At 46.9% G+C, this 24,417-nt stretch overlaps 1 protein-coding gene across 1 annotated transcript in view; it reads left to right on the top strand.

The window, feature by feature from the left end:
* The first annotated feature begins 1,220 nt into the window (after positions 1-1,220).
* The window catches only part of LOC111154775 (peptidyl arginine deiminase 4), a 36,269-nt gene continuing 13,072 nt past the window's right edge, over positions 1,221-24,417 (top strand). The window contains exons 1-8 of the mRNA XM_022514674.1: positions 1,221-1,312; positions 14,738-14,918; positions 17,058-17,124; positions 19,121-19,188; positions 20,365-20,482; positions 21,902-22,027; positions 23,489-23,667; positions 23,812-23,915. Coding sequence (XP_022370382.1) covers positions 1,221-1,312; positions 14,738-14,918; positions 17,058-17,124; positions 19,121-19,188; positions 20,365-20,482; positions 21,902-22,027; positions 23,489-23,667; positions 23,812-23,915 — 935 coding nt within the window. The remainder of the gene's footprint in view (positions 1,313-14,737; positions 14,919-17,057; positions 17,125-19,120; positions 19,189-20,364; positions 20,483-21,901; positions 22,028-23,488; positions 23,668-23,811; positions 23,916-24,417) is intronic.

The raw sequence follows: 24,417 nt of genomic DNA, 5'->3' as shown, positions 1-24,417 counted from the left end.
AAAAAACATTCCACAAAGACAGAATTATTTGTCTGCTTTATTCGCTTTGCATCCTCACTGCCCAAACAGGGTCTGGCAAACAGTACGCAATCAAGAAATATTTGTTGAATTAATAAAACTGCTTTGGGCTTGTTCTCTCTGTGGCTTATTCATAGCCAGTGTAAACCCCAAAATGCTGAAGAAAAATGGGGGAAAAGGAAAAATAGAAAATCACACCAGGAGACCTAAGGCTTGGGGTAGAGCCCAGCCCTGCAGCTGATTTGCTGTGTGACAGTGGGCACACCACTGCCCCCTGGGCCTCACTCTCCCATCCCCAGGATGACTGGATCTGGTGGTGAGGGTCTTCTCAAGTCTGGCAGTGGACAGCCCCCTCCCCGGCTTCCATCCGAAGCTCAGAGGAGTCCTAACCCTGGGCCCAGCTGGAGAAAGTGGGTTTATTAAGGCCAGCCGTGTGGACACACCAGAGGGTCACGTGGCTACATCACCTGCCGGCACAGCAGACGGGCTTTGAGCCTTGAGAAGGCGGTCTGGGGCCCGGACGCCCACTCTACGCATTGTGGAATCTTGGAAGTATTACTTGGCTTCTCGGTGCCTCAGTTTCTTCTGTAATATGGGAATCATAGTGATTCCGACCTCCAAGAGCTGCTGCGAGGACCAGGTGGGGAATAGTGACAGTGTTTACCCCACAGGCCTGCTTCCGTGGGTGGGTCCACGTGAGGGGCAGAGAGAGCTGCCTGGTGCACAGAACAGACCCAAGACGGTGACCTGCCACGTGGGTGGTCCAGCCTGGGGACACTGGTCCCAAGTCAGCTCGGTCCTCAAGTGCATAGCCCAGGGGTGACCTCCTTGCCACGATCCCCCGAGCTCCTTGCTTTTCTCGCCTCTTCCTCTCTGACACCCATGTTGGATGGACCCCGGTGTTCAGGGCCCCAGGCATGCAGGGGGCTGTGACGTGAGGACCCAGACCTGCACTCGCGGCTTCCTGAGCCCCTGACGCTTCCCAGGAGACTAACAGAGCCGGCCTGGCGTGATTGACACTCACGCAAGTCGGAGGGGCAGCTCCTGGGCAGGAAGAGCAGCTAGAGTACACACCCCGGGATCTGAGTGGGGAGGGGCTAAGTAGCCTGTAAACCACAGGTGCTGACTCATGGCTCTGCTGGGCCCTATAAAGGAACCAGCCAAGGGGCTTCCTGCAGCTGGAGGGACGGGCTGGCAGGATTATGGCCCAGGGCGCGGTGATCCACATGACCCCGGAGCAGCCCACCCATGCCGTGTGTGTGCTGGGCACCAAGACTCAGCTGGATGTCTACGGGTGAGCAGGGACATTCTGGGGGCGGGGGACAGGCCCACCGATGCTGGATGAGCAGGTTCTGCAGACGCAGGACGTGGGGTTGGCTCAGACTTCAGGCTGCTGCCAAGGGAGATGCTGGAGGAGTGAGGCTCGCGTGGTCCTGGGATGTGCTGGATTCCAGGTGAGGGTTCCCCAGGGCCTCACCACAGGTGAATTATCATAGGGCAAGCAGGACCTTCTCCTTTCACCATTGAGGCAGTGGAGCTCAGAGAGGGTCTGTGACTTGCCAAAGGTCACACAGCAGGTGTGCCCTGGAAGGTAGGCGAGGCCCTGGACTTCATGACCCACACCTGGTTCACGGTGCAGTTCGTTACCCCCCACACACACCTCTCAGCCAAGCCTCCCTCCATGGGTGCGGAATAACCTATGTGTGGTGGGAGAAGCTGGGGCGGGAAACCTGTCCCTGCTGTTGGCCAGCTGGCTGGTCTTGGCCAACTGAGCCTCAGGTCCCTCATCTGTGAAATGGGGATGATACCTACTCCATAGTGTGGTTAGAGGGACTGAATGGGAAAGGCCGTGGGAGTGTGGAAGTACTTAGCGCAGAGCTGGACGTATTGCTGGTGGATTTTCATCCACCCATGCATCCAATCACCCAACAAATACCAGCTGCACACCTACTATGTGCCCGGCCTGCGCCAGGCTCCAGTGACACAAAATGGTCTATGGACACTCAGCAAGTGTGCATGGTCAGTGTCGTTATCGATCATCGTAGTGGCCGCCCCGGGCTTCCTCCCACCCAGGCTGGACGTCAGTGGTCCTAGTATGTGCCCACAGGAGTGTCTGGGACATTTCTTCCAAGTGTCACCTGACCCTGGGCCATGGTGGAGCAGCAGTAAAGTTCTGGGGGGCTGTCTGGAGCTGTGGCAAGGAGGCAGGAGACGGAGAGGTCGAGTGGTGAAGGATAAAAAGAGACCGATGTCGTCTGAGGCTGCTGACTCTTCCAGGAGTGAGCTCCTCCCTCAGTGAGACGTTCCACGCCCTGCCCAAACCCCACGACAATGGCTGCAGGTTCCACCCCACTCCCTACACAGGACTCAGTCATCAGCCTTAGGAGGCAGGCAGTGCTGTTATTCCCATTTTACAGAAGGGGAAGCTGAGGTTCTGAGAGGTCCAGTAACTGCGTAAAGCCACACAGCTCGTAGGTGAGGGAGCCAGGATTTAAACCGGGCTCTGGGACCCCACCCCCTCACTTCCCACCCACACTAAACAGCAGCCCCAGGCCAGCCGCCACCACGCTGACTGTGGCCTGAATTCCCTTCTGGAAACAGATGGGGTTGGCACTGCCTCCTCCCCAGCTCCGCTCCCCTGACCTCCTCCCAGCACACGCGTGCTCCACGCCCCTGCCGGAGCCTTGTCCTCTACCGCTGGGCTCAGAGCCCCCGGGGGGGTAGAAAGACAGCACTTCAGAGGCAGGAGCAGGCCCAGGGGTGTGGGAACCTCTTCCAGAGCTGCCACTTGTGATTTTCAGTCTACATTTGGGGAGTACTCTTCCCGTAATGAGAAGCATGTTGATTTTACTCGGACAAAATCCCACCGACCTGAGACAAATAGTGAAACCCGTCGAGGGCTTTCTGTGATGCTTGTGGCTGGAGTCAGGAAGGCAGTGTGACCCTGGCTACTATGTGCCAGGTCCTTCGGTCCATGATTTCTAATGAGCCTGTTTTAGAGATGAGTAAACTGAGGTTTCAAGGTCATACAAATTCAAGGTGACCAAGCCAGGAAATTCAAATCCAGGACTGCCTGACCCCAAATTCACTTGCTTCCCTAGCACACTGGGCCTCTGAGTGCTGTGGCACTGGCCTTGTTGGGCCCCGCTGCCTGGTTGGTGGAGCTCACGCAGATTCCAGAGGGCTTGGAAGGCCCGGAATGTTGTGGGCGGGGAGGGTCTGGAGTCACCAACCATGGAAGATGGTGAACGTCCTGATGCTGCAGTGGGGGGGCTTGTCCTCTTCCTCCCAGTGTCTCCGTCTCAGCAGACAGTTACTCAGCGTGACAGTGGGGGGCAGGGATGTCTCTAAGCCTCAGTTTACCCACCTGTAAAATGGGAACATTAACATCCGTGCTGTTGGGTTGTGGTGAGGATGACACCACGTAAGGCATGCCGAGTGTCCTCAGAGCAGTCCCCCTTCCTGTAAGGATCATGCGAGCCACTGAATGCGAGAGTCGCAGATGCTAAGTGCTGTCCAGCCTGGGGTCATAGGGAAGGAGATGCTGGATTCAGGATTTGGAGGGATGTGGGCACTTGTCTGGGGCTCGAGCTTTCAGTGCTGGCTCTGCAGAGGCTAGTAGAAATCACTGGAAGACCAGCTCCGAATTGTCTCACAACAGCACACATGGCTGCTCCCCCACCCCACTCACAGTGAAAACCCCCTTATGTTTTTGAAAGTCCCTTGTTTGGGGACCTGAGAGGGTCTGGAAAACAGCCAAAGGAAAGAACATTCATTCCAGCTCCAATCCCAGTGGCCGGGACACCCACTAGTGGAGTTTAGTAAATGTGGCATGGTGACCTTGTCAAGGAAGACTTGGGGGAGCCCACAATGGGACAGCAGATCCTCTGGCTGAGGAAATCGCCCTTCTCCTAGCCAGGAGCCCCTGGGACCACGAAGCTTGCCCCCACCCCATCCTCCGTTCCCCCAGCTCAAGGTCTGGCACACAGCACGGACACGTACATCTGGGGAGGTGAGGGGTGGCATGAGGGGCTCAGTGTGACTGCAGTATGGAGAGAAGGTAGAGGTGGGACGCATGAAGGAAGGGCACTGGCACCATCCCAACCCATTGTGCAGAGACGCGCAATGCCTAAAGCTGACCTTGACGAGGTGTCTTCAGCCCTCTGCCTCAGTCCTGCACCTGTGAGATGGAGAGAAGGTTGGTGAAAAGTCAACGAGCTGATGTGTGGAAAGAACGTGTTCGGGGCCTGGAGCAGAGTGAATGCTCTGTAAATGATCGCTGTCCTTGAAGGCTAAGAACCTGAGCTTGACTTTGTGTGGATGGCGTGAGGGCTAGGGGTGGGGGCAGGGGACTGGGTAACATATGAAAGGAAATCTGGGAATAGAGACTGGGAGAGTGTTGGGGAAATATGTTTCTTTTTTCATCTACTTCTTGATCCTTCAAAACAGACTTTAAAAATTTGTCTCCTGAAAGAAAATAATCAAAATGTCCATCCATGATGGTCCCTAAGTGGTAATATTCCATTTTCTTCTAGGCAGTTCTTCCCTCCTCCTCGTTCCCTCCCTCCCTCCCTCTCTCCATTCTCTCTCTTCCTTCTTTCCTCCCTGTCTGCCTCTCTCCTCCTGTCTTCCTTGTTAGTCCTCTATTAGCTAAGGATCACCGTGGGACAAATAGTCCACAAACCCAGTGGCTTGAAACAGTAGTGGCTATTATCTTACTGTTTCTGTGGGGCAGGACTCCTCCGTGGCTTAGCTGGGTCCTCCGCCTTGGGCCTCAGCGGTCAGGGTCAAGGTGCCAGTGTGGTTATAGCCATGTTGAGGCTTGGCTGAGGCAGGCTCTGCTTCTAGGCCCCCCTTATGGTTGTTGGTGGCTTGTTCCATCAAGGTGAGGAAGCCAAGGTTGGGGGGAGAGGAAGAGAAATGGGGGGACAGAGAAAGGGTCTTTTGTAACCTTATCACAGACATGACAACCCATCCCTTTGGCTTTTCCCTTTGGCCAGAAGGCCATCTCAAGGCCCTTTCCACCCTCCCTGAGGAGGGATTTACACAAGGGCGTGAGCACCAGAGGTGGGGATTACTGGAGACCATCTTTGAGGTCTCCTTCTCACAGACTTTTCCTGTGTTTTCCTAATTCTCTAGAAGGAATACATGTAGCTTTTGATACAGAGATTAAGAACTTTATGGCAAGAATAAAAACAGAAAACACAATTCTAACACACATCTTTGCGTCCTTGGGGAGTGAGCTCTGCTTTTCCAGGGAGCCTCCATCATGGTCTGAATCTGCTACGATGCTCTAGTCCTTCCACTGTCTGTGGGTCACTCACTGTTACAGAAAGTGCTGCTCTGAACGATCCCGGACATGTCTCCTGGTGGACACGTGCCAAGGATGCTCTGGGGTGTCTGTCTTGCAGTGGATTGCTGGGTTTGGGGCGGGCCGATGTTTGACTTCAAACAGAACACCAAATTGTTTTACAGAGTGATAAAGTTCACATTCCTCTGAGCGGTGTGTTAGGGTTGCCTTTGAACTGTCCACAGTGTTATTTTTCACCAGTCCAGTCAGGGTAGTATCCCTGTCCCGCTATGGCCTGGATATTTTTGTTTCCTTACTCATGAGTGGGATGAAGTGACTCTTCACATGTTTGTCATCCTTTTCTGTTGCAGCCTCTCTGAATACCTGTTCATATCGTTAGCTATTTTTTTTTCTATTGAGTTATCTTTTTCATATTGATTCACCCATATTCTTCACATATTCTAGGTGCTAAACCTTTTTGGTTTGATGTCATGAATATCTTCTCTGTAGATCATGCTAACTCTTTTCTCTTTATAGTGTCTTTTGATGAACAGAAGTTATTTATTCTCCTCTAGTTGAACTTAAAATCTTTTCTTTAATGTTTATTGGTTTTATGCCTTAAGAAAGAACATAAAGATGCTTGTGTCATCTTCTTTTAAAAGATGCAAATACCTGTTTAAGATAAAACTCTCAGTAAACTTAGAGGGGAATTTCCTCAACCTGATAGTCTACCAACAAAAAAACCTACAGATAACATCAACCTAATGGTGAGAAACTTGCAGCTTTCCCACTAAGATGAGGAGAAAGGCAAAGATGTCCCCACTCACTACTGCTTTTCAACATCATACTAAAATTCCTAGCAAATGCAATGAGACTAGAAAAGGAAGTAAGAGAGATACTAATTTTGAAAAGAAAGAAATAAACCTATCTTTCTTTGAAGATGACAAGATCATCTATGTAGAAACTCCAAATGAATTAATAACAACAACAACAAAAAAAACCCTAACCCTCCCCCCCAAAAACACTAACAAGCAATTATGGCAAGGCTATAGAATACAGTGTTAATGTAGAAAAGTCCATCATTTTCCTACCTACCAGCAACAAACAAGTGGAGTTTGAAAATTAAAAACACAGTACCATTTACATTTGTACTCCCCCAAATTAAATACTTAATTACTCCCCCAAATTAAATACTTAGGTATTAGGTATACATACTTAGGTATGTATAATATCTATATGAGGAAATGGCAAAACCCTGATGAAAGAAATCAAAGAAGTAAATAATTGAAGAGATATTCCATGTTCATGGATAGGAAGAGTCAACATTGCCAAGATGTTCTTCCCAGCTTGATGTATAGATTCAGTGCAATCCCATTTTCTGGATATCGACAAACTGATTCTAAAGTTTCTATGGAGAGGGAAAAAACTCAGAATAGCTAACAGTTTTGAAGGAGAAGAATAAACTTGGAGGGCTGAAACTATATTATAAAGACTTATTATAAATCTATAATGAAGAGAGTGTGGTATTGGCAAAGGAATAGAGAAATAAATAAATAGAACGGAATAGAGAACCAGAAATGGATCCATGTAAATATAATCAACTGACCCTTGTCAAAAAGCAAAGACAATACAATGGGAAAAAAAGTTTTTTCAACAAATGGTGCTGGAACAACTGGACATCTACATTCAAAAAAGGAATCTAGACACAGACCTTACATCCTTCACAGAAATTAACTCAGAATAGGCCATAGACCTAAATGTAAAACAGAAAACTATAAAATTCTCAAGGTAATATAGGAGAAACTCTAGATGACCTTGGCAATGGCTCTTTAGGTAAAATACAAAAGGCATAATCCAGAAAAGTAAAGAAAGAATTGATAAGTTGGACTTTATTAAAATTTTAAAGTTCTGCTCTAAAAAAGACTGTCAAGTGAATAAGAAAGACAAACCACAGACTGGGAGAAAATATTAACAGAAGATATAGCTAATAAAGGATTGTTATCGAAAACTTACAAAGAACTTTAAAACAATAATAACAAACCACCTGGTTGAAAAATGGGCTAAAGATCTTAACAGACACCTCACCAAAGAAGATACACAGATGGCAGGTAGGCATGTGGGAAAGATGCTCCATGTGATATGTCATCCAGGAAATGCAAATTAAGACAACCATAAGATGCCACTTCACACCTATTAGAATGGCCAAGATCCAGAACACTGAGAGCACCGAATGCTGGAGAGGATATGGAAGAACATGAATTCTCATTTCACCACTGGTGATCATGCAAGATGGTACAGCCACTTTGGAAGACGATTTGGTGGTTTCCTACAAAATTAAACATACTCTTACCATACAGTCCAGTAATTGCACTCCTTGGTATTTACCCAAAGAGGTTGAAAACCTATGTCCACACAAAATTTGCACACTGATATTTATAGCAGCTTTGTTCATAATTGACAAAACTTGGAAGCAACCAAGAAGTCTCTCAGTAGGTGAATGGATAAAGAAACTGCGGTCCATCCAGACAATGGAATGTTATTCAGTGCTAAAAAGAAATTAGCTATCAAGCCATAAAAAGGCATGGAGGAAACTTAAAATGGATATTAGTAAGAAAGAAGCCAATCTGAAAAGACTACATAGCTACCCTATGACCCAGCGATTGCACTACTGGGTATTTATCCCAAAGATACAGATGTAGTAAAAATAAGGGCCATATGCACCACAATGTTCATAGCAGCAATGTCCACAATAACCAAACTGTGGAAAGAGCTGAGATGCCCTTCAACAGACGAATGGATAAAGAAGTTGCAGTCCATATATACAATGGAATATTACTCAGTCATCAGAAAGGATGAACAACTTTTACATCAACATGGATGGGACTGGAGGAGATTATGCTGAGTGAAATAAGTCAAGCAGAGAAAGTCAATTATCATATGGTTTCACTTATTTGTGGAACATAAGGAATAACATGGAGGACATTAGGAGAAGGAAGGGGAAAATGAAAGAGGGGGAATTCAGAGGGGGAGATGAACCATAAGAGACTATGGACTCTGGGAAACAACTGGGAGTTTTAGAAGGGAACAGTGTGGGGGTTTGGGTGAGCCCAATGACGGGTATTAGGAAAGACACAGATTGCATGGAGCACTGGGTTTATAGGCAAAAAATGAATCATGGAACACTACATAAAAAACTAATGATGTACTGTGTGGTGACTAACATAATAATAATTTTTAAAAAGATTACATACCATGTGATCCTGACTGTATGACATTCTGGAAAAGACAAAACTATGGTAACAGTAAAATACCAGCAGTTGCCAGGGGTTGGGGGAATGAGGGATAAATAGGCAGAACACAGAGGATTTTTTTTTTTTGGTATAACTTTTAAAATTATGTTAGTCACCATACAGTACATTATTAGTTTTTAATGTAGTGTTCCATGATTCATTGTTTGCATATAACACCAAGTGCTCCATGCAGTACATGCCCTCCTTAATACCCATCACCAGACTCACCCATCCCGTACAATCCCCTCCCCTCTAAAACCCTCAGTTTGATTCCCAGAGTCCATAGTCTTTCATTGTTCGTCTCCCCCTCTGATTCTACCCCCTTCATTTTCCACTTACTTCTCCTAATGTCCTCCATGTTATTCCTTATGTGCCACCAAATAAGAGAAACCATATAACTGACTTTCTCTGCTTGACTTATTTCACTCAGCATAATTTCCTCCAGTCCCATCCATGTTGATGCAAATGTTGGGTATTCATCTGTTCTGATGACTAAGTAATATTCCATTGTATATATGGACCACACCATCTTTATCCATTTACCTGTTGAAGGGCATCTCAGCTCTTTCCACAGTTTGGCTATTATGGACATTGCTGCTATAAACATTGGGGTGCATATGACCCTTCTTTTCACTACATCTGTATCTTTGGGGTAAATACCCAGTAGTGCAATTGCCCTATTTTTAACTTTTTTTTTTAAGATTTTTTTTTTAATTTTTTTGACAGAGAGAGAGAGAGAGAGCACAAGCAGGCAAAGAAGCAGTCCGGGACTGGGGTGGGGGGCGGGGGGGAAGCAGGCTCCCTGCTGAGCAGAGAGCCTGGTCCTATTTTTAACTTTTTGAGGAACCACCACATGGTTTTCTAAAGTGACTGCACCAACTTGCATTCCTACCAACAGTGTAAGAGGGTTCCCCTTTCCCCACAACCTCTCCAACAATTGTTTTTTCTTGTCTTATCAATTTTTTGCCATTCTAACTAGTGTAAGGTGGTATCTCAATGTGGGTTTGATTTGAATCGCTCTGATTGTTAATAATGATGAACATTTTTTCATGTGTCTGCTAGCCATTTATACGTCTTCTTTGGAGAAGTGTCTGTTCATGTCTTCTGCCCATTATCTGACTTTATTATTTTTTGGGGGGGTGTTTGGTTTGGGAAGTTCTTATAGATCTTGGATACCAGCCCTTTATCTGTAGTGTCATTTGCAAATATCTTCTCCCATTCCGTGGGTTGTCTCTTCATTTTGTTGACTGTTTCCTTTGCTGTGCAGAACCTTTTTATATTGATGAAGTCCCAAAAGTTCATTTTCACTTTTGTTTCCCTTGCCTTTGGAGACGTGTTTTGAAAGAAGTTGCTGTGACCTATGTCAAAAGATTACTGCCTATGTTCTCCTCTAGGATTTTGAAGGATACTTTATCCAGCAAGGCTGTCATTCAGATGGACAGAGAGACCAGGAGCTTCCAAGACCAGCAGAAACTGAAAGAATATGTGACCAGAAAGCCAGCCCTGCAAGAAATATTAAGGGGGTTTCTATAAAAGGAGAAAGACCCCCAAGAGTGACATAGAGCAGAAATTTACAGAGACTACCTATAGAAACAAAAAATTCACAGGAAACATGATGACAATAAAATCCTATCTATCAATAATCACTCTCAACGTGAATGGCCTAAATGCTCCCATGAAACGGCACAGGGTTGCAGATTGGATAAAAAGACAGGACCCATCCATATGCTGTCTACAAGAGACTCATTTTGAACTTAAAGATACATCCAGACTGAAAGTGAAGGGATGGAGAACCATTTTTCATGCCAATGGACCTCAAAAGAAAGCTGGGGTAGCAGTTCTCATATCAGACAAATTAGATTTTAAGCTAAAGACTGTAGTTAGAGATACAGAAGGGCACTATATCATGCTAAAAGGAGCTATCGAACAAGAGGATCTAACGATTGTAAATATCTATGCCCCCAACATGGGAGCAGCCAACTACATACGCCAACTATTAACCAAAATAAAGAGACATATTGATAATAATACGCTAATAGTAGGAGACCTCAACACTCCACTCTCAGCAACGGACAGATCCTCTAAGCAGAAAATCAACAAAGAAACAAGAGCTTTGAATGATGCATTGGACCAGATGGAGTTCATAGATATATACAGAACATTCCACCCTCAAACAACAGAATACTCATTCTTCTCAAACATACATGGAACTTTCTCTAGAATAGACCACATACTGGGTCACAAGTCAGGTCTCAACCGATACCAAAAGATTGAGATTATTCCCTGCATATTCTCGGACCATAATGCTTTGAAACTGGAACTCAATCACAAGTACAGAGGATTTTCAGGGCAATGATACTACTCTGTATGATACCATAATGGTGGATACATGTCACCATGCATACATTTGTTTAAATTCATAGACTGTACAACACCAAGAGCAAAACATAATGTAAACTGCAGACTTTGGATGATTATGATGTATTGATGTAGATCTATCAATTTTAATGAGTGTATCACTCCAGTGGATGATGCTGATAATGGGAAAGGCTGTGCATGGGGGTGGAGGGCAGGAGATATATGGAAAATCTTTGGACTTTCCACTCAATTTTGCTGTGAACCTAAAGCTTCTCTAAAAAATAAAATCTATTTTTAAAAAAATTCACATTTTTGCCTTTCATTTTTAAGCCTTAAATCCACCTGGAGCTTGTTTTTATATATGGTGTGAGGATGGGATCGATTTAATTATTCATCCAATTTAACTATTTTCCCTATGAGCAAGCAATTGTCCCAGCACCATTTGTTACATAATCTTCCCTTTGCCTGCTTATTTACAAGATCACTTTGGTCGCAGATCAAGGAGAATCTCTCTCTCTCTCTCTTTTTAATTAACATATAATGTATTATTTGTTTCAGGGGTATAGGTCTTACACAATTCACAGTGCTCACCATATGTGAGGTATGTGTTAACATACCCTCCCCAATGTGCATCACCCAGCCACCCCATCTCTCCCACCCTCCTCCACTCTAGCAACTCTCAGTTTGTTTGCTGAGATTAAGAATCTCTTATGGTTTGTCTCCCTCTCTGGTTTCATCTTGTTTCATTTTTCCCTCCCCTCCTCTATGATCCTCTCTTGTTTCTCAAATTCCTCATATCAGTGAGATCATATGATACTTGTCTTTCTCTGGTTGACTTATTTCACTTAGCACAATACCCTCTAGTTCTATCTGTGTCATTGCAAATGGCAAGATTTCATTTTTGATGGCTGCATAATATTCCATCGTGTGTGTGTGTGTGTGTGTGTGTGTGTGTGTGTGTGTGTGTGTGTGTATGTATATACTACATCTATCCATTCATCTGTTGATGGACATCTAGGCTCTTTCCAGAGTTTGGTTACTGTGGCTATTGCTGCTATAAGCATTGGGTTGCAGGTGTCCCTTCAGATCACTACATTTGTATCTTTGGGATAAATACCCAGTAGCACAATTGCTGGGTCATAGGGTAGCTCTATTTTCAACTTTTTGAGGAAACTCCATGCTGTATTCCAGAGCGACTGCCCCAGCTTGCATTCCCACCAACAGTGTAGGAGGTTTCACTTTTCAGGGAGAATCTCTCTTAAGTTATATCTGTCATTTGTCTCTGCCTGAGCCATTATAGCACCATCCATAGCTTCCTGGTAACTCATACCTGGTAGAGCAAGTCCCTTACGTTTTGCTTCTTTTCCTTAAGGAGTACTTTAATTGTGTTAGTCCCTTGGTTTGTCATGTCACTCCTGGAATCAACTTGTCAAGTTCCATGAAATGTCCTGGAATTCCATGTTATTTCCTTCTATTAATTTGGGTCTTCTCTAATGTTTTCAATAGGTTTGGTTTTCTCCATAAAATCCTTTCATATCTTTTGTTAGATTTATTCTAGGTACTTTGCAGTGTTTTTTCCTAATGTAAATTATATATCGGTTTGTAAAAATTATTTTTCTAACAATTTACTGCTGCTGTACAGAAATGCAACTGATTTTTGCCTCTCCACCTTACTATCTACCTTATTGAATTCTTAGTATTTTTTTTTTAATTTAAGGTTTAAAATTTGGGGGGGGATGTTATAGATAATCATGCTGTGGGGTTCTGTTACCTTTTATCAACTATCTACAAAATAATCTGCCTTTCCTGTAGGGATTTTTTTTCATTTTTCTTATTTTTTCCCTTGATCAATCTTGCCAGAAGTTTACCAGTTATATTAGTCTATTTTGGCTTTGTTGATTTACTTGATTTATATTTCACGGATTTCTACCATCTTTATTTTCTGTGGTTTGGGAGATTACATTCTATTTTTCTGTTTTTTCCTATATACTTATTTTTTAACCTTTCTCTTCTTTTTGAAGATCTAAGCATTTAAGGCACAAAGCAACACCTTTAGCTCCCCCAAAAGTTTTGAAATGTATTTTAAGTATTGCTCAGTCCTGAGTATTATTATTTAATTTCCATTAATTGTCCATTGACTTGTAAATTATCTATAAGTCTGGCTTTAAAATTTCCAAATGTATGGGCTTAAAAATGGACTTTATATTAGTGACTCCTAACTTAGTCACATTCTGATCAAAGACTGTGCTATCTATATTGTATATGACCTATCCTTTTACATTTGCTGCAACTTGCTTTGATGGTTAACTATGTGATCAATGTTTTTTTATTGATCCGTGTGCACTATATATTTACCAGTTGTGGAGCAAGGAATTCCGTATATGCATAACAAATCAAACTTGTTAATTTTGTTACTAATTTTTTCGTCTGCTTAATCTATGTTGATTGAGAAAGAAGACTTGCAGTCTTCAACTGTGATGATGGATTTGTCAACTTCTCCCTGCATTTCTATCAGTTTTGCCTTATATGTATATTGGAGCTATGTTATAAGGTGCATACAAGTTTAGAATATCTTCTGGGTGAATTGAACCTTAAATTATTAGGTTGTGTTCCTCTCTATTGCTAATAGTGTGTTTTTCATCTAAAAATTAACTTTATCTGATATTAATATACCCACCCCAACCCTCTTTTGGTCAGTATTGGCCTAATGTATGTTTTTCCTTTCCTTTAAATTTCATCTTTTCTGGATCTTTATATTTTAGGTAGTTCTTACAAATTTCATGTAACTGAGTTTTGTTTCTCTAAGTCAAAACTCTCTTTTAACTGGTAACATTGATACATTGATATTTACTTTGATTATACATATATTTGGACTTGTTTTTACCTTTTTGGTATTTTTATTTGTACAGTTTTTTCTTGGGGCACCTGGGTGGTTCAATCAGTTAAGCATCTGTCATCAGCTCAGGTCAGGATCTTGGGGTTCTGGGATTAAGCCCCACATTAGGCTCCCAGCTCCAGCAAGGAGTCTTCTTCTCCCTCTCTGTCTATCCCTCCCCATCACTCATGTTCTCTTTCTCACTCTCTCAAATAAATTTCAAAAATCTTTATCTATATTTATATATATACATATATATGTGTATGTATAAAATTTTGTTGGGGTACACAATTCAAAGTAAGCAGTTATTTTTTCAAAATTCTTTTTCCAAAATACTTTGCAGATGTTATTCAATTGTCTTCTGGATTTTGTTGTTGCTATTGGGAAACCTGCTTTTAATCTAATAGTAATTCCTTCATAGGTGACCTGACTCTTCTTTCTGGATATCTTTAATATCTCCTCTTTGTTTTCAGTGTTCCTCAATATAACCTCCATGGTGTGTATGTGTGTGTGGATGCACACAGAGAAGGGAGTCCTTGGAGATCTCTCTTACATCTCATGATCTCAGCAGTGCTCTAAAAAGTATATTTTAATCACGATCTAGTTGTTTTGCAAGAGCACCGGTGTGCCATATGCCAGAAGCAGTAGTTTGTGCTGCTCTGTGTGCCCCTCCCTCTGCAATTCTCCTAACTCAAGTGTAACCTCTTCAGGTCAGGAAAATTTTTTTTTTTTGTTTCTCGCTACCTACCAACAACCTCACAGCACTTCATTTCCATGGTCAGAGTCAACTGGCTGCCATGTGGGGTTTACAGTTGCTGGGGGGAAAGGGAAGAATGCTGGGAGAGCAGTAGAGGGCCATGCCTCCCTCACTGAGCCCCTCTTTCCTCCCTATTGTCTCTTCCACAGCTCTGCCCCCATGGGCTACACGTCCTTCAGCATCAATGCGTCCCCAGGAGTGGTTGTGGATGTTGCCCACAGCCCTCCAGCCAAGAAGAATACCACAGGTTCCTCCAAGTGGTCCTTGGACCCTAGCCTGGAAGTGAGCTTGCGGATGAAAGCTGCCAGCAGTAGCACAGGTGACCAGAAGGTGAGTGTGGCAGCCGTGGGGTGGGATGTGTGGGAGGAGGTCAGCAGGTAGCAGCAGGTCAGCTGCTCACAGTCCACCCTGCACTGACCCACAGCCCCAGCTCTGGCAGAGCATTCTCTTTTCTGGATACTATGGAGACCGTTCCAGCCATGGAATCCTGGCAGACAATATAGGGATGTTGGAGGGTTATGGAAGCCAGGTTTTTACTAAATTCATCCATTCAGCAAATGTTTAGTATTCACCTCCTACATGCCAGCCACTACCAGGCACTGGGGATAGAGAAGGGAACAGGACAGGTGAGGTTGCAGCCTGCATGGGGCTTACAACCTATGGGTAAGATACAGGTAAGTCATTAGAAGTGGTGGTGAGTGCTAAGGCAGCCCTGGGAAGTTCTGGTCCATGTCCACTTCCTGTGACTGCTGGACAAATGATCAGAAGCTACTGGATTAAATCAGCAGAAATGTATTCTCTCTGGAGGACAGAAGTTCAAAATTAAAGTGTCTTCAGACATCACTCCTTCTGGAGGCTCTGGAAGAACCAGTTCTTGGCCTCCTTTAGCTTCCTAGACTCCAGTCTCTGCTTCTGTGGTCTTGTCCCCCCGCCCCACGCTGTCAAATCTCCCTCTGCTTCACTCTTATAAAGACCCTAGTCACTGGATTTAAGGTCTCCCTGGATAATCCATGATGATCTCATCTCAAGACACTTAACTACATCTGCAAAGACCTTTTTTTCCAAATAAGGTCACATTCACAGGTTTCAAGGATTCGGATGTGGACATATGTTTTTGGGGACCACCACTCAACCCACTCCACCCCTCTGACTATAGATAAGCTCAACAGGATCCTCTGGGGTTCCCACAGAGATCTGGGCCAATGAGCAGTTGTTTCCAGCAGGATAGTCCATTCAGCCTTCCCTTGGGACAGAGAGTTCTTGCCTACTATAGGAGCATAGAACTTGAGCCTCAAAGTATTATGTAACATAAATACATATGTTAATATTTTCTCAACATAAGTGGTGGTATATGCAACCAAAGAAGACTTCCTGGAAGAAGTGGCAAGCTGAAGGAGGTAGGAATGATCTGCCTAAGAGAGGGAAAGCAGAGTGAGAACTCTATAAGGGATATGTGGCCTGTGTGCACACTCTAGAGGAGGAGATGGTCAAGCATGTGCTGGGGAAACTGAGGAAGAGATGTATGGCAAGAAAAGAGGGTGAAGACGGAATTGGGGGACAGAGGTAGCCAGTATTAGAGAGTTTGGCATCAGGGACCTCACTTTCTGAGGGCAACAGGAAGCCAGTGAAAACCTACTATCCAGGGAATAACAAGTCTGCATTTGTCTTAGAAAGACCCCACTGGCCGCAGTGTCCTAAGTAGATTGAATCCAGGCAGTCGACTAGAGGCTGGTGCCGTGGTCTAGACATGAGGTGATGGTGGCTGTGACATTTCCCTGGATCCCCACTGCCTGCAGGACAGACCCAAACCCCTCAGTCTATCCCCTCAGGAGAGCCTCTTCTTCCGGCTCTTTGGTTTTGCATTGGGGAACTCCCCTCTGCCATTTTCGCTTCAAAGTGTCCATCCTGGTGCTCTGCCCTCCTCTGGCCAGGGTGGGTCAGTCATATCCACTCTTCCTGGATTTTGAACCCTGGGCAGTAAGGGTTGGTGTTTTTTATCTTCACCAGCGCTGAAGAGACTAGCTCCCCAAAGCTCCCACTGTCCAGATCCCCAGAGGGCTTGGGCTCCAGCCTTTCCAAGATCTGGTTCTGCAGGTCCTCTCCACCCCTTCTGCTTGCTGGAGCCAGTTTCTGTGGCTTACAGCCAGTGCCCTCCCACTGATGCCCCCTCCACCATGTCTCTGGCTGCTGAGCTCCTACTCGTCCCTCAAAGTGTATCTCCCTGATACCACCCAGGCTGGCTCAGCCCTTCCATTTCTGGGCTCCCATAGGACCCTCATCTAAGTATCATAAGTATTTGAGTTCTTTGCCCCTCCACGCACATCAGTTGGGTGTTTCTATAGGCTGGCACCACTTCTTGCTCGTCCTTGTCTCCTCAGCAACTCACCCTGGACTGGCACAGAGCAGAAGTCCAGTTAGTGTTTGTTGAATGACTAAGAGAAGACCTTCATGGTTTGCTCTGTCTTTTAGGTTCAGATTTCATATTATGGACCCAAGACCAACCCCATCCAAGCCCTGCTCTATGTCACTGGTGTTGGTAAGTAATGACCAGGTTCTTGGGATGCCACTGCCCCTCTCCACATACACACACCCTTACAAGGTGTCTCTCCAAGAGAAACTACATTCTGGAGCTCACTTTAGACTGAGCAGAGAAAAGGGATAATTTCTAGCTAGTTATATATATTGTGGTTCATAAATATTCCCTCCCCAGTTGGTGAGCCATAAAGTAACTCAACTGGGGAGAGAGAGAGAACATTTATGGGGAGTTCCATCATATGTTAATATTTTCTCAGCATAAGTGGTGGCATATGGATTTTCCACATATGAGTCTCTATACCTTTTGACACTTCAAATATTTATAAGAAAAGTAGATGATGACACTGTCTTATACAATAATATATAGACTGATGTTCCCCAAATGCCATGACTTACATCCCATCTTCTCCATTTTGCAATATCAACGATCTGGCTAGACTCATATTTATTTAACATTCTTCTTTAAATAAAGTAATTTTCTAACTTGAACATATCTTGAACAGTAATATTATATGATTATCATTACCATTTAAATGTGCATTAAGGGGGCTCCTGGGTGGCTCAGTGGGTTAAAGCCTCTGCCTTCGGCTCAGGTCATGATCCCAGGGTCCTGGGATTGAGTCCCACATCGGGCTCTCTGCTCAGCAGGGAGCCTGCATCCTCCTCTCTCTCTGCCTGCCCCTCTGCCTACTTGTGATCTCTGTCTATGAAATAAATAAATAAAATCTTTAAAAAATTTTTTAAAATAATTTTAAAATAAAATAAAATAAAATAAATGTGCATTAAGTATCAGAATAGCGTGTGAAAATTTCAACTTTCATTTCATTAATGAGTTTTATTCGTAAATACACATTCATTTCATTAGTGCACACTTAAATAATACGAATAATATAGCACTAATTCTATACCAGGCACTCTGCTAAGACTTTACCTTTGAACCTTACAACAATTCTGGGATCCCTGGGTGGCTCAGTGGTTAAGCATCTGCCTTCAGCTCAGGTCATGATCCCAGTGTCCCCGGACTGAGCCCCATATCCAGCCCCTCACTCACTGGGGAGTCAGCTTCTCCCTCTGCCCCTGTCCCTGCCTGTGCTCTTTCTCTCTCCCTATCTCTCAAATAAATAAATAAAATCTTAAAAAAAAAAAACAACCTTACAACAATCCCATGAAGTTGGTACTATTATATCTCATTTTACAGATGAGGAAACTGAGGCCCAAGAAGTAGACAGATCTCCCTAAATTCATGCTGCTGGCTAGTGAAGGAGCCAATAATCCAGAGCACTAAACTCTATGCTGCTCTGGCCTGACACTAAAATATGGCTGTGGGTGTGTTTAAAAGTTCATCCAGGTCAGTCTCACACTGTGAGCTCACAAGGTCACTACCTATGATATGGGCACACAGATCTATGTCACTGGGAAGACTATGATCATGTGTTCTAATGAGGGTGGGAAGGACTTAAAAACAGACGTATGCTTTCTCAGCCTTGACATCTGGACAGAGTGGGGTAGGTTTTTGCGACCATGACGTGCAGCCATAATGCACACCAGGAAAAGTCAGGTGGGGCTGGAGTAACCACTGTATCCCTCGCTCCAAGGTCACTGGGGGCTAACATTGGGGCCAGAGGACTTTGAGAGCCTGGTTAGGTGTCCTTCCAGGAGTTTGGCTCCAAGCATCCCATTGGGGTGGCCAGGAAATCTTTCTGAATTATTTTTGAACCCGGAAGGTGGCCAGATGTGTAGGATCTGGTTGGCATCACAGCTATGGCGAGGCCCCCCAAACCCCTGCCAAGGAGAATGGGTGTGGTCAGAAGCTCCAGCTCTGCTCTCTGGGTTGCCATTAAACATCTTCTTTGGAGACACGGGGGTGTCTTTGAATTCGTGTCTCTTCGGAAGGGGAGGGAGAGAAGCCGTGGGGCAGACAATCTCCCAGGGACCACACTGAGTGCCTTGACCTTGTACCTTCACCAACCCTCTCCTCTTACTCGGTGGGATTGCAGAAATCTCCTTGAGCACGGACATCGCCCGCACTGGCAAAGTGAAGCCCATCGGTGCCAAGAAGGGCCAGGTATGCTCAAGCCTCCTAACACTCCAGGTGCTACTTCTGCTGGGTTCTCCTCTTGCGCCCTCTGGTGGTGATGGCACGAATGGCCGTCTGTCCCTCGAGGAAGAACAAGGCAAAGGAGAAAACAAAAAAACACCCTTACCAATTTGATTTACGCATTTCCCATCTCTTTTGCAAAACTAGATTTTCACCGGTTGTGAGTTCAGAGAACATGTTGTGCAAATTAGAAACTCTAGAGTCATCAGGTTAATGCCCAGCAGAGAAAAAATTTGCCAGCAGTTCTTAACTCTGGGAGAAAAAAATCCCCCCATGCCAGGGTTTCCCTGGCTAGGGGGAGAGGTCCCTACGGTGCTGCCCACAGGGAATGAAGAGCAGAGAAAGGGAGAACTGGCAGGGGGCAGAAGAGGGAAGTACCTGCGCTGGGACAGCCAAAGTCTGTTGCTGAAAGACAATGGAGGGTTAAGAGGTGCGGCATAAAGGTAGCCTTACCTGGGTCTGAGGACAAAGCCCAGGGTGTTCCTGAAATCCCCAAGCTGCCTGTACAGCTTAATGCTGGTGTGCCCTTTAGGAGGATATGTCCTGTCAAAAGATGAAGATCCCTCCGTGGGGTCAGCTAAAAGAGGAGGGAGGATTGCAACTCTGACAGTGGAATCTGTCTTTCTGTCCCACCCAGAACGCAGTCATTCCCAGGGGGCCAACGCTGTCCTGCAAACAGAAGACGTCATCCCTATTAGATCCCTGCTGGGAGGGGCTGCTGAATTTGCTTTAATCTTTGGACAGACAGCAACTGGCTGCTAAGAATAGTACCCACACTTTGGAGAATGAGTAATGAAGAGTTCACATAAAAGTAACGATTTAGATTAGGATCTTGGCCTAAATATTTAGCTCAGTCCAGTTTGCCAATCTGACAGTTTTTTTTTAAGCTGTTAAAATAAATTTTACTATCTTGGGGGTCGTTTTTTGAAGTGGTTGAATTGCATTTTTGGTGTCCATGTTTAGGATTTTTGGAGCAGGCGAACATTCCCCTCTTGGGGCTAAAGAATTCGCTGATGTGGAAGCGAGATCTGTAAACCGCACAAGGCTCGTGAGGGGCTGGGGAGAGCGGTTATGCTTCCCCCAAGAGCTGGAGGGACATACGTAGGTTTCTAGATGTGGCCCGTCTCTGCTGGGTGTCCACAGAGGACCTGGACCTGGGGACCGCGCGGGCAAGGCGCCATCCTGCTGGTGAACTGTGACAGAGACAGTCCCAAATCTTCCACCATGGACTGTAGGGACAATGATGTGCTGGACAGCCAAGGTGAGGACCCCCTCCCCTCAGCGTCCCCCTGCCCAGAGAGCTCATGGAAATAGAGCTTGGTTGGTCTTTTTGTAAAGCCCTTTTGTCTATGCAGCCTGAGCTTGGTACAGCCCTCAGAGACGGGGTTTAAAGGAAGCGTGTTCTTGTTAGCTTGTCCATTGCATAAGAAGAAGAATGGACAAGGTCCCAAAGAGGGTAAGTGACTCACCCAAGGTCACACAGCAGCCAGAGAAGAGCCAGGACCAGGACTGAGTCTCCCAATGCCTCCTCCAGGCCCCATGCTCCGGTCCATGGCCCAACCTAAATTTCTGCTCTTGGGTCAAAGCTGGGACCCGAAATCATTCAAAATGAAAGCCGAACTCCGCCCCAAAGTCCTGTCAGAGCGGCCCCGAGCCGGTGCCCCATGCCGGACACTGCTCTGACCTCTTCAGAATTAACCCATCTGATCCTTCAGTACAAGGCTTGGAAGTACGTACTGTCCTCAACTCTATTTTACAGATGGAGAAACTGAGGTATGGGGAAGTGAAGCAATTTGCTTAAGGTCACATAGCCAGTAAGTCACAGGCTCAGGATGTGGAATCAGGCACCCTGACACCACGGAGAGACACAAGGATGGTGGTGGGCGCAGGTTCTCCGCCAGCAGCACCCCTCTGAAGCGTGGCTGGGATGGAAGAGGGCTCTGGTGGAGGGATGTCGGCCAGCCACGGTGGCAGCGCTGGCCTTCCCGGGGAGCTGCTAGGGCAGCATAGAAATGGATGCATTTGGAAGTTGCATGCAATTGTCTCTGCCTGATGCCAAGGGGCAGCCCCTACGAAGTGCCCGGCCCTAATCAAAAGAACCAGTACCCTTCATGGTCGCTCCCGGGACGCGGGCTGCCGCCGTAAGCCCTTCATACACATGACCTCACCCTCCCCTGTGCGTGGGCACTACCCTTAGCTCTGTTTACTGACGAGGAAGCAGAGACACGGAGAGATGAAATACTTCCCAGGATCCCACAGATCCAGGGCTCGAACCCACCACCTCTGATTCCCTTCACCCGGGAGCTAATGCCCAGAGGAGACCCCTGTCCAGCTTCGCTCTCCCCACACCTGTGTTGGCTATCATTCGGGTTGGTTCACTTCCCACTCAGGCCCAGAGGAAAAACCCATCCACTCAAATAGTTACCCAGCTCACTGTCATGCCCTAGTCCTTGTTCTCGGTGCTTCTAGATGCTTCTAGGCTCTGGGGGCTGGGGACAGAGCAATCAACAAGCCAGCCATGACCCCTGCTTCACCGAGCTTGCCTCCTAAGCTCATTCCAAAATGAAAATCATTATTTAAATCCTGGCAAGGGCGTGATGAAGATAAAATCAGGCGACAGGGTTGAGGGGGGTGGGGTCTGAGGGGAGCCGTGAGAGAGGAGAGGGTCTTCTCGTTCCAGACCTGCAGGACATGTCCCTGGTGACCCTGAACACCAACACCCCCAGGGACTTCTTCACCAAGCACCGGCTGCTCCTCCACGTGTCCAAGTCGGAGATGGACAAAGTCAGAGTGTTTCAAGCCAACCGTGAGTCACCCTTGGCCCTCACTCGGGGTCCCCTTCCTGCCCCGGCACAGCCCCTTCTCACCCTCCTTCAGCAAATAATTCCTGAGCCCCTGTTCAGTAGCACGTTCTAAGAACCAGAGATACAGCCGTGAGCAAGGTGGACACCCCTGCCTCTCCCTTCTAGAAAGAGCAGGCGGACGAAACGCAAAGGAACAAGAAGGTGGTGTCTGTCTCTTCCTCTCTGCCACACACACACACACACACACACACACACACACAGGACTCTTGTGTACAGAGAGTGTTGCATCTGAGCCGAGCTGACCGCGGTGTTAGATAATAGTGTGATCTCCAGCATCCTGCTCATCAAAGACACCATGAAGTTCTCAGCGGCTCACGAGCCCCCGCTGCTGAGTGCCGGGCTTGTTAGATGCTCAGGGCATAGAGCAAAGAACAGGACAAAGCTCCTGTCCACGTGTCACTTCCCTCTTGCTGGGTTGAGAGAGACCATGTACAAAATAACTAAGTAAAGCATCTAGTGTGTCTGATGGGGTTAAATGCTGCACAGAAGAATGCAGCAGGGAAGGGGGTGTGGTTGAGGGGTGGAGCCTGGGGGGCCCCCCCGGAGGAGAGGGGGCTGGGGAAAGCTTCCCCCCTAAGGTGTCATTTGAGCAGAAGGAGGTGTGGGAGCAGTCACGCAGACACCCAGGGGAAGGGCATTCCAGGCAGAGGGAAGCTCAAGGGCAAAGGCCCTAAGGTGTGATCGTTCCTATGGGGTTGAGGAAGGCAGGCAGGGAGGCCAGTGTGGCTGGAGTGCAGGACGAGGCGTTCAGGTGGTTGATGAGGGTGGAGAAGAAAGGGGCGGGGCCAGCTCCGGGAGACCTGGGATGACTCTGCCTTCTACTCTGAGCCACGTGGGGAGGCCATCTGAGGGCTTTGTGCAGAGGCACGACTTGATCTGACTTACTCCCATCCCAGATCAACTTGATTAGACTGACATTGATTTAGTGACAACCTCGGCTGAGGCATCCCCTCCTCCAGGAAGCCTTCCATGACCCTTCGGGGTTCTCTCCATCACAGCACTCATTACCATCTGTGATTTGACTGTCTCTGGTCCTCCTTCCTTTCCCAGGAGGCTGTGTACTCCTTGAGGACTAGGACAGGGACTACCTCCCTGGTCTCCCCAGGTGTCAGCTGAGGGCAGGTGCTCAGGAATGAATGAATGAATGATGAATGATGAATGAACGAATGAACTGTAATGTGCATTGGACTGGTGTGTATATGGTTGGGAATGGCTCAGACTCCCCCTCCCCCATCACTCCACCCATGGAGCCCCAGCCAGGGGGCGATGTCCCACCCGATGCCTTAGTTTCTTTGTCCTACGGTGGGCCCATTTAGCTGTGACATGTTGTCCTGAGTGTGATGGCCTCAGGAAGGCATCATGGCCCCGGGGAAACGAAGACCTGAGCCTCCTTTCTCCACCAGGAGGCAAAGACATCTCCAGGTACAGGGTGGTCCTGGGGCCCCAGCAGCCCAGTCACCCCCTGGAGCTCCCAGGCGGCCAGCACAGCGTGGACTTCTACGTGGAGGGCCTCTCTTTCCCAGACGTCAACTTCCCGGGGCTCATTTCCCTCACCATTTCCCTGCTGGACACATCCAACCCGGTAGGCCAAGATGGCAGCCCGAGGGGAGATCTGAGCTCCTGGGCCTTGGCCCACCTCGTGGGTGGGGGTACAGAGCCTTGCCAGGAAGTGGTAGGTATCGGAGCCCGGCCGTGGTGACAGCCCTGGCCTCAACTACACCTTCAGGATCTTCCCGCTGCCCTGCTTTTCCAAGACAGCGTGGTCTTCCGTGTGGCCCCCTGGATCATGACCCCAAACACTCAGCCCCCAGAGGAGGTGTACGTGTGCAGGTGAGGGTCCCGGGTGGGGCACAGACACACCAGGAGGAGCCCTGGCTTCTGGCCACAGCCCCCACCCCCGCCCCCGAAATATCTGCTGTTTAAATGGGGGAAAATGACTCCTACAGCAACATGCCGAAGGCTTCTGGCCAATTTGGAATAAAAAGGCAGGGAAGTGCCTGTTGCTGCTGTTTTGTCCTTCCTCTCCTACCCTAATGCAGAAGTGGGGGGCGGGGCAGCTTTCTCTCCCGAAGGCCCAGAGAGTTTTCTAGACCTGGCAGATGAAAGCCCTCAGTCTCTGAGCCGGCCTGCTCAGGCTCAGTGTGCGGCCTGTGGACCTCCCGCACCAGAAACCATTTCAAATGCATGTTCCCGGCCAACCCCAGAACTGTGGGGTCTGGGGTCTGGGGATGGGACCCAGCTGCCCTTTAACAAGCCACCCTGGGGAGCCTTGGCATCCATCTCGCCGTCTGAGGACACCTGTTGAGTATGCTGGGGTCTCAGAGGGCCCCTC

Source organism: Enhydra lutris, unplaced genomic scaffold (genome assembly GCF_002288905.1).
Source record: "Enhydra lutris kenyoni isolate GAN:26980312 unplaced genomic scaffold, ASM228890v2 scaffoldscaffold38, whole genome shotgun sequence".
NCBI classification, from domain to species: domain Eukaryota; kingdom Metazoa; phylum Chordata; class Mammalia; order Carnivora; family Mustelidae; genus Enhydra; species Enhydra lutris.
This window is presented reverse-complemented; position numbering and strand designations above follow the sequence as displayed.